Here is a 16,524-nt window from a genome sequence, read left to right on the forward strand (position 1 = left end):
AAATATTTTATTGCTGTTATATGTGTGCTGAATTTTAAGGCTAACTTCTTTGTGTCTGAATAAACTGAAGTCAAATAATGAGGTCCCAAGTGAATCAATTAATGATGATTTTACCTCATTATTTTCAGGAATGAACTTAACAGATATGTTTCTGTTCTTTTTTTTAATTTAAAATTTTGTCTTGGATAGAATCATCTTGTCTCATTTTGAGGACAAACAAGTACAAAAAGCCTCCTTGGGAATTACGGGAACTGAAAAATGCTGTGATAATTGCAGGTCCAGGTAAAGATTTCTTATTATAGATGGACATTCTAAAAGTCTTTGTTTCTCTTCCTTTTCATGTTTAATTGAATTTTTGTTGAATGATAAGTATTTCAGTTTTTTAAACAAAACAATGAATGTATTTAGATATAAGAGAAAGCAAACAATATTAAAGTACTTTGCTTCAAAAATAGATAAAGCAATAAAATGGTAGCCCTACATCAAAATATATCAATAGTTATATTAAATGTAAATGATCCAAAGTATTATTTAAAGGCGTACATTGTAAGAATTGGTTCAAAAACATGACCCTGTTCTATATGTTGTCCACAAGAAATCCACTATAATTATATAGATAAGTTTAAAAAAGAATGAAACATTATATTCCATGAAAACATAAATCAAAAGGAAGCTGGAGTTGTTACTTTAATATCAGACAATGGAAACTTTGGAGCAAAGAATATTATCAGGATAAAGAATGATGTAAAAGAATCATTTCACCATTGTATCAGTCAGGGTTCACCAGAGAAACAGGACCATCGATATCATATATATACATACACACACACACACACACACATATATATGCTATATATGTGGGGGAGAGGAAGAACAAATGTGGGGAGAGAGGGATAAGGGGACTGATTTTGAAGAATTAGCTCATGAAATTGTGGGGTTTGACAAGTCTGAAATTTGTAGAGCAGGTCAATAGGCTGGAAACTCAGGCAAGAGGTGATGTTGCAGTCTTGAGGCAGAATTTATTCTCTAGCAAACCTAGTTTTTGCCCTTTATTCCTGAAACTGAGTGGATGAGGACCACTCACATTACTGACAGTAATCTATACTTAAAGTCAACTGATTGTGAATGTTAATCACGTCTACAAAATATTTTACAGCAACATCTAGATTACTGTTTGACCAAACAACTGAGCATCATAGGCTAGCCAAGTTCATGCATAATATTAATCATCACGACCAAGAGGACATCATCCTAAATATATATATATATATATATATATATACACACACACACACACACACTTATATATGTAGATATATATATATATCTACTTAACAAAAAGACTGGCAGAACCAAAAGGAGAAATAGAGAAACCTACAGTTAAATTTGGTGACTTCCAGCATCTCTCAATAATCAATAAAGCTAACAGACCAAAAAATCAGTAAGAAGATAGAAGCTATGAACAGGACTATCAACATGCTGGATCTCATTGACTTTTATAGAACATTCTACCCAACAACAGTAGAGTATACATTCTTTTCAAGTGCAGATGCAATATTCATGAACAGGGATCATATTCAGAGTCATAAACCTTAACAGATTTAAGAATCTTGTATTTGTATATTTTTTCACTAGAATGAAATTAAACTAGAAAGCAATAACAGAAAAATAACAGAAAAGTCTCTAAACCTTAGAAATTAAATAACATACTTCTAAATAAATGGATGAGTCAAAGAAGAAGTCTCAAGGCAAATCAGAAAATGTTTTGAACTGAATGAAATGAAAATACAAAATGTGTGAGATGCAGCTAATGCAATACTGAGAAGGAAATTTATAGTATTAAATACCTATATTATAAAAGAAGAAAGGTCTTAAATCAATACCTAAGCTTCCATCTTAAGCAATAAGCAAATAAGAGCAAAATAAATTAAAAGGAAGCAAACAGATGGAAATAATAAAGAGCATAAGTTAATGAGTAGAAAAGCTATGGTCATACCACTGTTCTCCAGCCTGGGTGACTTGAGACCCTATGTCAAAAAAAAAAAAAAAAAAAAAAAAAAACCAAGCAGCATGCAGCATTCATTGTCAGTGAATAGAAAATGGAAAAACAATAGAGAAAAATCAAAGAACTCAAAAGCTCATTCTGTGTGAAGATCAACAAAAATGATACGAACTTCTAACAAGACTGACAGAAAGAGAAGAGACACAGAAGACCAAGACCAGGAATGAAAGAGGGAATTTCACTACAGATCCCCCAGGTATTACCAGGGATGATAAGGGAACACTGAAAAACTCAAAACATAACTTTAATAATCTAAATGAAATGGATCAATTTCTTGATAATCTCAAGCTAATTAAACTTACAGTGAATTAGATAACCGACATAGTGTTACAACCATTAGAGGGATTGAATTCTATGTTAAAAATCTCTGAAAATAAAATTCCCTAGCCCAAAGAGTTTCAATGACAAATGCTACCAAACATTCAGAAGACAAAATAATACCAATTCTATAGCACGATTCCATTGATTTAATACTCTTTGAGACATAAAACTATACTAGAGGGATGAAGAAAAGATCAGTGGTTATCAGAGATTAGGGGGAGGGAGAAGGTATGATTCCAAAGGATAGTACAAGGCAGTATTTTGGAGTGATAGATTTGTTGTGCCCTGATTGTGATGGGAGTTAAATGAATCTATGGATGTCTTCAAATTTGTAGAACTTTACACATACATACAACCAATTTGCCTATGTTAATTGAAAAAATAAAATAAAAACAAATTATTTACCTATTTGGGTTAGCTACATACCTAAGTTCAATAGCTGCATTACTATAAGACAAAAGAAGCATTATTAGGGATGGAGTTGTTCTCTGTGTAATGGCAAATAGTTCCTTCACTAAGAAGACAGAATTGTTCTATGCATCTTTGAAACACACACACACACACACACACACAACGAACAGTGACTTGCCTGGTGCAGTGACTCACACTTGTAGTATTGGTACTTTGGGAGGCTGAGGTGGGAGGATCACTTGAGACCAGGGTTTTTGAGACCAGTCTGAGCAAAAAAGCGAGACTGTGTCTCTACAAAAATAAAAAATAAAATAAAATAAAATTAGCTAGGCATAGTGTCATGTCATGTGCCTCTAGTCCCAGCTACTCCGGAGGCTGAGGTGGAAAGATCGCTTGAGCCTGGAAGGTCAAGACTGCAGTTGCAGTGAGCTGTGATGGCACCAGTATGCTCCAAGCTGGGGATCAGAGTAAGACTCTGTCTCACATAAAAAAATAAATGAATAATAATAAAAAAAAACTTGTCTGGGTGTGGTGGCTCACACCTATAGTCCCAGCACTTTGGAAGGCTGAGGCAGGAGGATTGCTTGAACCCAAGACTTTGAGAACAGCCTGGGCAACATAGCAGGACCCCATCTCTTTAAAAAAAAAAAAAAAAAACTTAAAAATCCAGCAAATACATAAAGCACAAAACTGACAGAAGAGGTGGAGACATCAAAAAATCCACCATCAAAGTGGAAGAATTTGATATAATTTTTAGTTATTGTTAGGGTAAACAATCCAAAGTTTAGTACACTATAGAAAATTTGGCCAACATAGTAACAAGTTTGATTTATCGGATACATAGTATATAGAGCCCTAGACCAAGCAACTATAGCAGTATGTCTCAAGTGTTTTTACTTCATGAAGCACATAGCAAATGATATGTGTAGGTAGCACACTGAGCTAATTGTCAGAGTTCAGTTTCTGTCCAGAACCCTAAGATCTGGAGTGATTAACCTTTCAGCACACTTACAACTCACTTGTTTGTAAGCACACTGATTGAGAAGCCTGAAAGACTTCCCTCCTTAAACATGCATGAAATTTTTCTAAAAACTTATGTATTGGGCTGGGCGCAGTGGCTCACACCTGTAATCCCAGCACTTTGGGAGGCCGAGGCGGGCAGATCACGAGGTCAGGAGATCGAGACCATCCTGGCTAACACTGTGAAACCCCGTCTCTACTAAAAATGCAAAAAATTAGCCAGGCGTGGTGGCAGGCGTGTGTAATCCCAGCTACTCTGGAGGCTGAGGCAGGAGAATCGCTTGAACCCGGGAAGTGGAGGTTGCAGTGAGTGATTGGGCCACTGCACTCCAGCCTGGAAACAGAGCGACACTCTGTCTCAAAAAAAAGGAAAACAAAAAACAAAACAAAAAAAACTGGTAAGAGGGACCAGTGGCTCACACCTGTCATTCCAGCTCTTTGGGAGACTTAGGAGAGAGGATCAGTTGAGGCCAGGAGTTCAAGACCAGTCTGGGCAATATAATGAGACCCCATCTCTACAAAATTTTAACAACAACAACAACAAAAAAAAATCTGGTAAGAGGCAGCATGAACAGTACTTTGTGGGAGTTTGATAGCTTGAAATACCCATAATAGAAAAGCAAATTTATCAGCTGAGCATCTCACTAAAGAGATTAGAAAAGGAGAATAAACCTAAGCATAGTTTTTTCCCCAAACATTATTATATCTGGATATTGAATGCATTCTTATTGCTATTTCAAAGATACTTACTCTAAGGAAAGCAATTGAATTAGGTAGTTGAACTCTATAGTAGATTTTCTTTAATGAGTCCTTTTGTTCTCACCCTACTTACATAATTCTCATTTGAATTTATGATAATTTCAGATCTACCCAAAGGGTGACTTAGGAATTTAACTTCTAAATCTATTAAATGAAAGGTTTATAATATTTCTGTCATATTTTACAGTCTTTAGCGTTTAATAATTTATAGCATAGGATTTGGGTGTTTTTTTTTTCATTTTAAACAAGAAGTTTATTTAAACAAGACACTTGACTAGGGAAAACTATCTTGGAATTATTATTACTAGAGTAATTTATTTCTACTTAAAGACAGATTACCCCACAAGTAACAGCTACATAAAAATGGTTGTAAAATTGTCCTTGGTTTTACAATGATTAATGAAAAACATTTAAATTCTCCAATTGAACAAGGTATGCAAAGATTTTTATATTGTTTTTTGCTAAAACCATGACAGCAAAATAACATCCTGGAGTATAAAGGTAAGAGCTGAATGAGCAGGCCACTGGGGGACAAAGGGAGTCTTTTCACAGAACCAATACTTCTTTTCCCCACCCCATCTCCATTCGAAGTCACTCTAAACATACTATTATCTAGTTAGTTTAAAAAGAAAAAAAGCAAAGCAATGTATGCTTGTGGACATACACCAGATACTTTATGTGCAATAAAAGAAGGAGGAAGGGGGAAATGAAAGAATAGAGAAAACTCTATATAGTCAGGATGTGGTGGAACCAAATTGCAACTTTCTTTTTTTTTCCTTTTCCTTTTTTTTTTTTTTTTTTTTTTTGAGAGGGAATTTTGCTCTTGTCACCCAGGCTGGAGTGTAGTAGTGTGATCTTGGCTCACTGCAACCTCCACCTGTCAGGTTTAAGCCATTCTCCTGCCTCAGCCTCCCAAGTAGCTGGGATTACAGGTGCATGCCACCATGCCTGGCTAATTTTTGTATTTTTAGTGGAGATGGGGTTTCACCACGTTGACCAGGCTGGTCTCAAGCGCCTGACCCCAAGTGATCCACCCACCTCAGCTTCCCAAAATGCTGGGATTACAGGCATGAGCCACCACGCCTGGCCAAATTACAGCTTTCTAATTGAGACTGTATTATTGGTCTGGAAGAGCAGAGTTCTGCAGTAAAGTAGCCCGTCCCTCTTTTAGTAGACGTCTCCATGTCTGCTGCTGGAACGTATCAGTTTTATCTTAAGCCTCACTTCCAAATGTGCAGATGTATCTGGTTCGTTGATTGGCTGCCTGTCAGATTGAAACCTGATCTGCCTCATTGACAAACACTGTCCCTCACAATAGGCTTTCATTGGTTTACTAAGTGGTGCCTGGCTCTTCATCTCAAACTGCACCACAGTCCCATCCTGCTCCACCACCTTCAAATGAACATTATCCTTGTTCTCAGTCTTGACTCTTTCCTTGGGCTTTTTGTGGACCCTGGTGAGTGTGGCAGTCTCCTCAGCTGCTGCTTCACAAAAGAGGTACCAGGTCTGCCCCGAATGAGTGAGCCTCTGAACAGCACCAGGAGTGGCAGAAGAGGCAGCAACTGAGATGTGTTTTTTCTAAGCTGAAAGCCTTTTTGTTTGTTTGTTTGCAACAAATCTTTTTTTGCAACACACCTTTAACACTAAAGGCCAATATTTATATAATTGGTCAAGTAAGTGGAGCTGTTCTAGCTATAAATACAGCAATTCTGCTTGCTTGTACTGTTATTAACATTATTCCTTTCTGTGGTCTGAGGTACCTCCCATGAAACTTGCTTCTAGGGCACTAGGATTGAGAACCATCAACATAACATATCTGTTACGCTACAATAGTTTATTGTTCATATTTTTGATGTTTACATACTCGGGTATAATGAACTTTATTCATAGCTTCTGAAGCAGTTGGCGCATTTGAGATATTTTTTACTTGGCTAATTGTTATGCTAAATCTTTTGATTTCTAAAGATACATGCTTTGGCTAAGCTTTCTTCATATGTTATTATTTTTATTTAGATTGGGTCATTGCTATTCCATGGATGACTCAGAGGATACATCCTGGGACTTTGGTCCACAAGCATTTCAGCTTTTGTCTGCTGTGAATATCTTAGGGGGAAAATTTGGAATTGGGCTTCCAATTTTATTTCTCCGAGGGTCTGTAAGTATACCTGTGAATTCCCTTCATAGGTCTTCTTTTACTTCTATTACACTTTTCTTCAGAGGTTTGCAGTATTATGATTGTAGCTTTGACCTCAGATGGGTTACTAGGAACTCATAGAATCTTACTAAGTTCCCGTTAAACACTACATTCGTTACTTTGGATAAAACCCGTGTATATGGCATCTTCTGCTGTTTTCATGTTCCAAGCCTATGTTCAGCTCTGCAGCTCAGTCTAGAAGCATTGTGTTAGTTTATCACATTGCATTTGTGTGAATCCCTAGACTAGTCTTGCTTAGGATAATTAGGAAAAGTTAACTTTCATTGTGTCAAGGGACAGGTAAAACAAAATTGTCCTTTTGTCCAGAAAACTATTAAATTCTTCAAGGAAAACTTTAGTTATAGGGATTATTTTGTAAATGTCTAATTTCAGTAACAATATTTGGGACATATTTATTTTTCCTTCTGTTTCCTATCAGAAGTATTCAAAGTTATAAGAAAATAGTGGTTTTTGCCTTTACTAATGAATAAATAATCAGGTAAATTCAGCTACTTTTTTTTTGGAGTGATTGATGTTCCAGTATTCTCCTAAACAGCCACAGGTACAAATGTGAATAAGATAGGACCCTTGCAGTCCAAGAGCTTGTCCTGTAGTCCTTTTCTTTATATCATTTTTCCCCCTGATTTAGAAGTATCTAAAGCAAAGCTAAGTATTACGCACTGATATTGGCTGAATAAATCAAGAGCAAGAGATAGGATACTTTGCAAATATGCATACTTATTAAAATATACTTTAGACATTAAAATTCTCATTTCTAATGTAGAATAGGTAAGCATTTATTTGTGAAATACTCGAATGCTTCATGTAAATACTTTCTGAGTTTGTATTTTTAAAAAGGAACATACTTCTTAAATTAGTGGTGAAATATTTTTAATGAAATATATTGAAAACTTCTGTTGATTTTTCATGTACTGATGTTTTTAGATTCTAAATGGAGTTTAACATTTTGTTTGTAAATCACAAGTTGGATTAGAAATTTAATAGTAGAAGTGTTGCCTAAGAAACTATTTTAGGTGCTGTGAGTGAAACTGTTATAACAAGAATTTTAGTTGTAAGGGACAGCTTAAATATAATTGAGATCTATGAAAATGTATTCTGTCTCTATCACCTTCAAAACCTTTGTATCCCAGTTGAATGTATAATTTATAAAAATTATTCTTGTTTTAATTTGCTATAATCCAGCCATATCCAGTATCAACAAATAAGTCTAAGTAGGCTCCTTGACAAACTTGAACTGGCCACAAGAGAGATCACATTTCACCTATTAAAAAACCAAATCAGACCACTTACACCGACAGTCTCTTCTGGGAGTCCTCAAATTAAGAAGTTTATCCTTTGTGAAATATTATAGTACCCTTGCTAGACAAAAGTAAAACTTTTCTAAAAGTACCACTTAATGAAAATCTGTAGACACTAAATGCAATGAAAATAAGGCAATTTTTTTTTCTCCCCATTTCAGTGATCTTGGTATCCTGGGATATTGTTTTTAAAATTATCATTATAATTCCTTTGAGAATTTAGTAAAATGTTCCCTTTAACCAACTTAGGAAAAATTAATATCTTTGTATGTGATTTTGATCTGTAAGATAAACATTTTAAATTGGGAATAATTGGAGTTTAAAGAGATTAAATATATAACATATAGTAGCAGCATATAATTATCTCTCTCTTTTTTTTTAAATTTTTTAATTTTTTTTTTGAGATGGAGTCTTGCTCTGTCGCCCAGGCTGGAGTGCAGTGGCACGATCTTGACTCACTGCGTGCTCCACCTCCCGGGTTCACGCCATTCTCCTGCCTCAGCCTCCCAAGTAGCTGGGACTACAGGCACCCACCGCCATACCCGGCTAATTTTTTGTATTCTTAGTAGAGACGGGGTTTCACTGTGTTAGCCAGGATGGTCTCAATCTCCTGACTTTGTGATCTGCACACCTCGGCCTCCCAAAGTGCTGGGATTACAGGCATGAGCCACCGTGCCCGGTTGTATAATTCTGTCTTACACAAGATTTTTTCTAAATATTTTAAACAGTTATGTAACCTATCTAGGAGTTTGTGAATAGAGTTTAAAATTTTGTTTTTAAGCTGCAAGTTTGATTAGAAATTAAACAGTAAAAGTATTACTTAAGGAACTTTGTTTTAGCTGTCTAAACAACTTACTATGTAAAAATTTTTAAACATTCTGTATAAATATGTGATAAGATATACAATGACCTTAATTTTATAGATTAGAAAATAAAACCACACTCATTAATTTGCATAACTGAGAGATTAAGTGAAACTTCTTTTCTGATCACATTAGCAGAATGCTAAATCTTGTCGCGGCACTAGAATTAGACGGTAGTTTTGATGATACATGATTTGACTATAGACATTTGTTGAAACTATTGGTAGTTTTAATCACTCTTGTAATTTTCAAACTATCTAACGGGAGGGGATTCTCCATCCTGTTTTCTAGACAAGCTATTTCACCTGAATGAAATATATTCCTAGAGATAATTATCACTATCTTTTGGTTTTATTTTGCACATAGAATTATAGTTCACAATGACTTTCTGAAGCCCTGAAGTTGCAGCTGTGAGCTTCTTTGGCCTGTAGTGACTGGGAAAAAGCGTCCCTGCCCTGCCCTCCCTGTCTCCCAAAAAAGTTAAAGTGTTTTTAACAGTAGCTATGGACTTTTTGTAGTTTAAGAACTTAGGAGTTGCCCAGGGTGGAATGCAGTGGTGTGATCATAGCTTGCTGCAGCCTTGAACTCCTGGGTTCAAGCAATCCTCCCACGTCAGCCTCCAGAGTAGTTGGGACCACAGGTGCCACCACACTCACCTGTTTTTTTTATTTTTAAATTTTTTTGTAGGTATAAGGTCTCCCCCTGTTGCCCTGCCTGTTTCAAACTCCTGGGCTCAAGTGATCCCCCTACCCTTGGCCTCCCAAAGCACTGAGAGTCACTGTGCCAGGCTGAGTTTAAAATTTCTTGAGTTGGAGTTTATGGCTATTTTTTCCACTAGTTATTAAACATGTATTTTTGTAAAAGGCACTGTATTGCATTTTGTGGGGGGATTCAAAGCTAAATTAGATGAGTCGCCTCGTCTAGTATGGAAGGTGTTACTTAAGAAGAAATAAGTGTGATGTAGCAGAGAACCAGATAAGGGACATGTGAATAGATATAAATGTTATTGAAGTTCTGAAGAGAGAGGGTGTTTAGAGAAATTAGAGGAGTACTTGTGTAGGTATCACTAGAACTTCCTATTTTTGTGGAATATATGGTAGATTTTGGTGTGATACTGTCTATTTGGACATTCATTCAGAGAAGGAATGAGGGAAGAAGGGTGGAGAAGAATGTGGCATTCACAGTACAGAAAGCAGTTGTGACTTTTAAAGAGGTTAATACGGAGAAGTGGCAAGTCTTCTTTTCCTCTCCTCTCTCTTTCTTTTCTCTTTTCTCCTCTCCTCTTCTCTTCTTTCTGTTCCCTTCTGTTCTCTTCTCTTTTTTCTTCTTTTTTTTTTTCTGTCAGATACTGGTGTAAAGACTTCGCTTTTACCAGAAACTGATATGTTGGGTCAGGTACCCTGGCCAGTCAGTTCTTTTTATTCTCACACTCACCGATCAATTAGATTTCCACATTCCATGATATGTCAGTTTTGGTGACCCTTATTTTTCCACCTGGTTTATAAAGGGAAAGAATGAGATATGTCACCCAGGCTCTGGAGTACAGTGGCGTGATCATAGGTCACAGCAGCCTTAAAGTTTCCAGTTCAAGCGATCCTACCTCCTTGGCTTCCCGTGTACGTGGGACTACAGGTGCGTGCCACTATGCCCAACTAACTTTTTTGTAGAGACAGGGTCTGCCTATGTTTCCCAGGCTGGTCTTGAAACTCTGGCCTCAAGTGATCTGCCCACCTTGGCTTCCCGAGGTAGTAGGATTACAGGCGTTAGTCACTGTGCCTGGCCTGAAAATTTCTCTTTTTGAGATGCCATCCCACAGAAGTATACCTGCTTAGAGCTAACACTGGCAAAAAGACTATTTAACCCTATTGCTTGATTTTACTGTAGTTGAGACTGAGTTAAAGTAAAAGCTGAATGACCTGCCCTAGGTCATACTGTTACTTTGTGCCAGAGTCAGGATGAGCAAATGACTTTCCTGCCTGCTAGTCTAGTGTCTTTTCTATTTGTTGTGCTGTAACATGCAGTTTTAAATTTGTATTGTTATGCCCACTGGACATGGTGGCTCACACCTGTAATTTCAGCACTTTGGGAAGCCGAGGTGGGAGGATTGCTCGAGACCAGGAGCTCAAGATGAGCCTGGGCAACATAGCGAGACTCCGTCTCTACAAAAAAAATTTAAAAAGCCAAGTGGTGATGTGTGCATGTAGTCCTCGTGGGAGGTTGAGGTGGGAGGATTGATTCAATCTAGGAATTCAGGACTGCAGTGAGCCATGATTACACCACTGCACTCCAGCCTGGGTGACAGAGCAATACCCTATCTCGAATGAATGAATGAACGAATGCCCAAATCCCTAAGCTGTGTTCTGTATATCAGCTTTCTCATCATAGGCAGTTTTTACTCTATCAGTGGACAACCTACAAAATTAACTACAACACTTAAGCAATTAACAGAGGAGGCCTTGTTCAGAGTGAGAAATCATTAAGCATTTGTTGTTGAAAATTCTTACTGTATTATGTTTTAATTATTATTATTTTTTTAAATGTTACTTGTTTTAGTTTGGATTCCTAGTTGAAAACGGAATATGATTCCTTTAAAACAAAGATACTATGTTTTAAAGCAAAGGTATATCATCCTTTTCATGGTGATTGCCATGGAAACAAGACAATGTAAATTTATTCACGTAGTACACAGTTTTCATAGTTATTGATCATGAGGGGAAGGGACAGTTAATCCCTGCTGATCAGATAAAACCTCATTGTTTCATCCTAATATATGGGTTTTTAATGCTTAGGAAAGGAAAAGCCAGAAGAGTAATTTTTAGTGTTTAGAGAGCTAGTGATTCTAGTTAGGGAACTTAATACCTTTGGTGTTATTAGTTTGCAAGGAATAGAATCTCCTACTACAGAGGTAACCCCTAGCAGATGTAGAGTACCATTACCAAGTGTTCCAGGGAAAGAAACCTGACTAGATACCAAGTCATGCTTTTTACTCTTAGATTAAGAAATTTAGGTTGAGTTAAAGGATCAGCTGTTAACTAATAAAAAGCAGATTAATATTACTGAGCCAGGCTTTGTCCTGGTTATGGACTTAATCTTCACAGTATCCTCAAGAAATAAAAATGAATATATATGCATATTAGATGAGAAAATAGAAGATAAGTAATTTGCCAGCGCTATGGCTTGAATGCAGGTAATGTAGCTCAAGAGCCCCCACATGTATGTATATTGGGTGTAGGGGGCGGTACGTGTGGGTGCTTGTGCATGCATGTGGTATAATAAGAAAAAATTAGCTTTTATGCCTGTAATCCCAGCACTTTGGGAGACCGAGGCATGAGGATCTCTCAAGCCCAGGAGTTCAAGACCAGTCTAGGCCACATAGCGAGACCCCATCTCTACAAAAAAAATTTTAAAAATATTAGCGGGCATCATGGAATACATCTGTAGTCTCAGCTACTTGGGATGCTGAGGTGGGAGGATCCTTGAGTCCAGGAGATTGAGGCTACGGTGAGCTATGATGACACATCTGCACTCCAGCTTGGGTGACAAAGAGAGACCCTGTCTCAAAAAAAAAAAAAAAATTAGAACTAGTCATTTGGAGGCCTATGTTCTAGTCCTAGCTATAGTATAGGTACACAGTGAGACAGACTACCATTTAACGTCTTTGAACCTCTGATAATTTGTTAACAATATGGGTAAAAATGACAAGATAGGTCAAAGAGCTCCAGCATTCCCTCTAGCTCTGAAATTCTATGATGTTTTATCTTATTTTACTTATAAAAAATAAATTATATTATGTATATTTAAAGTATACAATATAATGTTACAGGTTACCTATATATAGTAAAATGATTACTATAATGAAACTAACATATCCATCATCTTATATTGTTAACCATTTTTTTTGTTTTTATGGCAAAAGCAGCTGAAATCTACTCATTTAGCAGGAATCCCAAATACAGTACATTTGTATTAACTGTAATTCTCATGTCATACATTCGATCTCTAGACTTGTTTATGCTACATATGTTTGACTTTTAAACATTCTACTCAAATCAACCCTAAGTCAGGGTTAGCACAGACCGGACTTGTTAACAAGGAAGAAGGTGCCAGATTGTACCTGTGTGTTTATATTTCTCTAAATCTTGTTCTGGTCATATTTTAATAAATAGAATCATCAGGACACTAAAATTCATTCCTTAGCTATTAAAAAAGTCTATTCTATTTTTATTGTTAAGATTTAGGAGAGCATGGTACAGATTCTCTTAACTATGCCTATCAGAAGCCAATGTTTTAAATCCAATATATAGGCACTGCTCTAATTGTCTCTGTTGAGAACTTACCCTGCTTTACCTAATTTCATCCTAGCTTCCTTTTTGTGAAAGATCACCCTTATTTAGCCTATTTTTTGACAAATCTGTACCTTAGAAATAGTAGTAAATGACATAAGCATATTAATATTTATTATGTGATTTATTTTTGTTTTCATTCATATACTTGGGAAGATTCTCAGATATTAAAGCAATGTATGTTTACATTTAAGTATGTCGTTCTTGTTCTGTTTTAGAAGGCTTATATTCGCATTTTTAACATTCCAAAAGATAAACCTGTAATCATAATGTTTTCATCAATTCAGTAAAACCAGTATGTTTGTAATAGTCCTATAGTTGCCTTAGTTAAGTTTGCTGCAACTCATGTTATATATTCTTTTAATTTTGATCCCTGGATTTTTAATTGACTATTAAACCTTCGTTAGGGTATATATGAAATGTAAAAATGTTGAGTTATAGTCTGCCTTTTACTAAAATTTTAGATTGCATTTTTATATAGAAATTTAAATTGCTCATAATCATTCTAGTGAATTTAAGCAGAAAGGTATTTATTACTCGGTATTAAATGGCTTATAATATTGTTGACAAGGTTCCACTGTAAAATAGTTCACCAAGGGAACTGTGGCATCTTCTGTGATCAAGAAGCCATCTGTCGACTTGGGAAGCTTCCACTACAGCACTTAACCCCAAACTGCATTGAGTAGGAAGCTGTAATAATCAGGAAGGTTCTACCTTTGCATGCTCTGCAAACCAGCATGAACCTGCTATAATTTGTAACCACAAAATGGTGCCTGTTGATACTTATGAAGCATGTCATTGTGTGCTGGGTTCTTTGCTTATACTTTCTTATAAAAATTAAATACCTCCACAATCATGCATGCCAGCAGAAACAGCAGAGGAATAGCTTTGGCCTCACTTCCTGCTTATACTTGTCATGCAAATATACAGAACCCAGAACCCTAGCTGAAAGGGAGTTTGAGAACTAGTATTTGTACTGTCCCAGATTCTGCAGTGGAAGAATTCATAGTGGATGGAAGGTAGAATGACCCTTGAATTACAGTCAGCCACATTCACCACAAATAACATTAAATAAGAGTAATTTTCCATAAAGCTCTATGTTTGTATACTTCCTTTGGTTTTTTTGTTTTTGTTTTTGAGACAGGGTCTCACTCTGTTGCTCAGTCTGGAGTGCAGTGGTGTCATCATAGCTCACTGTAGTCTTGATCTCCTGAGCTCAAATGATTCTCCTGCCTCTGCTCCTGCTTCAGCCTCCTGAGTAGCTGGGACAACAGGCATACACCACCACACTTTGCTAATTTTTTATTTTTTATTTTTTGTAGAGATAGGGGACTCACTGTGTTGCCCAGGATGCTCTTGAACTCCTGAGCTTAAGTGATCCTCCCAAAGTGTTGGGATTACAGGCATGAACCACTGTGCCTGGCCCATAAACTTGTATATATATTTAAAAGTAGTATTTAAATGTAGGATGAATGAAAGAGGCACTAAGAGGACAAAGTGAATGAAAAAGTACTTTTATAGGGAGTGAAAGCTAGAGTGGTCTCTCTGTTAGAGGAAAACAGAATTGCATATGACAGACTAGCTTTCTTAACATTTCTAGAACTTGATGGCTGTGAAGAGCCTCCCATAGGAATTCTCCCTTCACTTAGGAAAACATACGTCAAAACCATCAGCTATTTAGCATGCACCTGCTTTTCCTGGTCCATCTCAGCGAAGCAGCTAAATTATAAATGATTTAGTAAACTTTACAGTGTATCATATGCGAAAGCACAGTAAAAACAAAAATGCATTGGAAGCTGTGAGTTGTTGCACTGTACTCATGGATGAGTAGCTATTGGTTTGCATTGCTTTTTTTTGTTTGTTTGTTTGGTTTTTGAGATGGAGTCTCGCTCTGTCGCCCAGGCTGGAGTGCAGTGGCATGATCTTGGCTCACTGCAAGCTCCACCTCCCAGATTCACGCCGTCCTCCTGCCTCAGCCTCCTGAGCAGCTGGGACTACAGGCGCCTGCCACTACACCCAGCTACTTTTTGTATTTTTAGTAGAGATGGGGTTTCACCATGTTAGCCAGGATGGTCTCGATCTCCTGACCTTGTGATCCACCCGCCTTGGCCTCCCAAAGTGCAGGAATTACAGGCATGACACATTGCGTTTTATGTAATTCTCATGGCTCTAGTCTCGAACTGTAGGCTTTTGATCACCGTTTCAAACAATAACATGAGTTTGCTAAGAGGTCTAAATAACAAAAGCTAAGTGTTCCAAACACATATCCAAACCTATACACTGGGAAATGCATCTGAATTATATGTGAAATTTCCTCCCATTATTTAAGACACAAAAGGAACATTATTTTGATAATGTATTTATTTGTGAGTTGAGTGTTCAGAATAAGCACGATGGGTATAACATTTTTGTATGTTTTTAAAGTTGAAATTTAGTGTAAATCCAAAGAATCAATAGACAAGTCTGTGTTTTACTTAACCTGTATGTTTAAATTAGCATTTTTAGATACTGATTTTATTTTAATTTCAGAATTCTCAGCGTCTTGCAGATCAACATCGCAGGCACAGTTTGTTTGGCACTGGCAAGGATCAAACAGAGAGTTGGTGGAAGGCTTTTTCCCGTCAGCTCATCATTGAGGGATTCTTGGTAGAAGTTCCTGGGTTTAACAAATTTATAAAGATTTGCACCCTTACGAAAAAGGTAAACAGTATAGGAGTCTGCCTGTTCGACTTAATTTTGTTTCCCACTCTGTATTAAAAGATCCTTTTTGCTTTTAATAGGGTAGAGATTGGCTTCGTAAAGCTAATACAGAATCTCAGAGCCTCATCCTTCAAGCTAATGAAGAATTGTGTCCAAAGAAGTTTCTTCTGCCTAGGTTCATTTTTCAGTTTTTTTCTTGTAACTTCTGGGTTTTTTGTTGCTATTTATGTGATTCAAATTACACCAGTTTATAGGCCTCTCACAAGTAAAATGAATTACCTGTTTGTTTTTGTATGCCTGTTTTAGTCAGTTTGGGGAAGGGATCTGTGAGGAAAGGATAAGTCATAGAGCACTTTTCTTTTTTAAGAGACAGGGTCTCTCTGTGTCTCTCAAGCTGGAGTGCAGTGGTGTGATCATAGCTCACTGCAGCCTCGATCTCTTGGGCCCAAGTAATCCTCAGCCACCTGAGTAGCCAGGACTATAGACATGCACTACTATGTCCAGCTAATATATTTTAATTTTTTGTATAGAG

General features: G+C 36.8%; 1 protein-coding gene across 7 annotated transcripts in view; it reads left to right on the top strand.

Annotated features, from left to right (window-relative positions):
* WRN (WRN RecQ like helicase) overlaps nucleotides 1-16,524 on the top strand; it is a 139,198-nt gene that overhangs the window by 90,919 nt on the left and 31,755 nt on the right. For all 7 annotated transcript variants that reach the window (XM_023214601.2, XM_023214608.2, XM_023214609.2 and 4 more), the window contains exons 23-26: nucleotides 190-282; nucleotides 6,587-6,728; nucleotides 15,822-15,992; nucleotides 16,073-16,167. In XM_023214601.2, coding sequence (XP_023070369.2) covers nucleotides 190-282; nucleotides 6,587-6,728; nucleotides 15,822-15,992; nucleotides 16,073-16,167 — 501 coding nt within the window. The remainder of the gene's footprint in view (nucleotides 1-189; nucleotides 283-6,586; nucleotides 6,729-15,821; nucleotides 15,993-16,072; nucleotides 16,168-16,524) is intronic.

This window comes from Piliocolobus tephrosceles, chromosome 7 (assembly GCF_002776525.5).
Source record: "Piliocolobus tephrosceles isolate RC106 chromosome 7, ASM277652v3, whole genome shotgun sequence".
In the NCBI taxonomy this organism is placed as follows: domain Eukaryota; kingdom Metazoa; phylum Chordata; class Mammalia; order Primates; family Cercopithecidae; genus Piliocolobus; species Piliocolobus tephrosceles.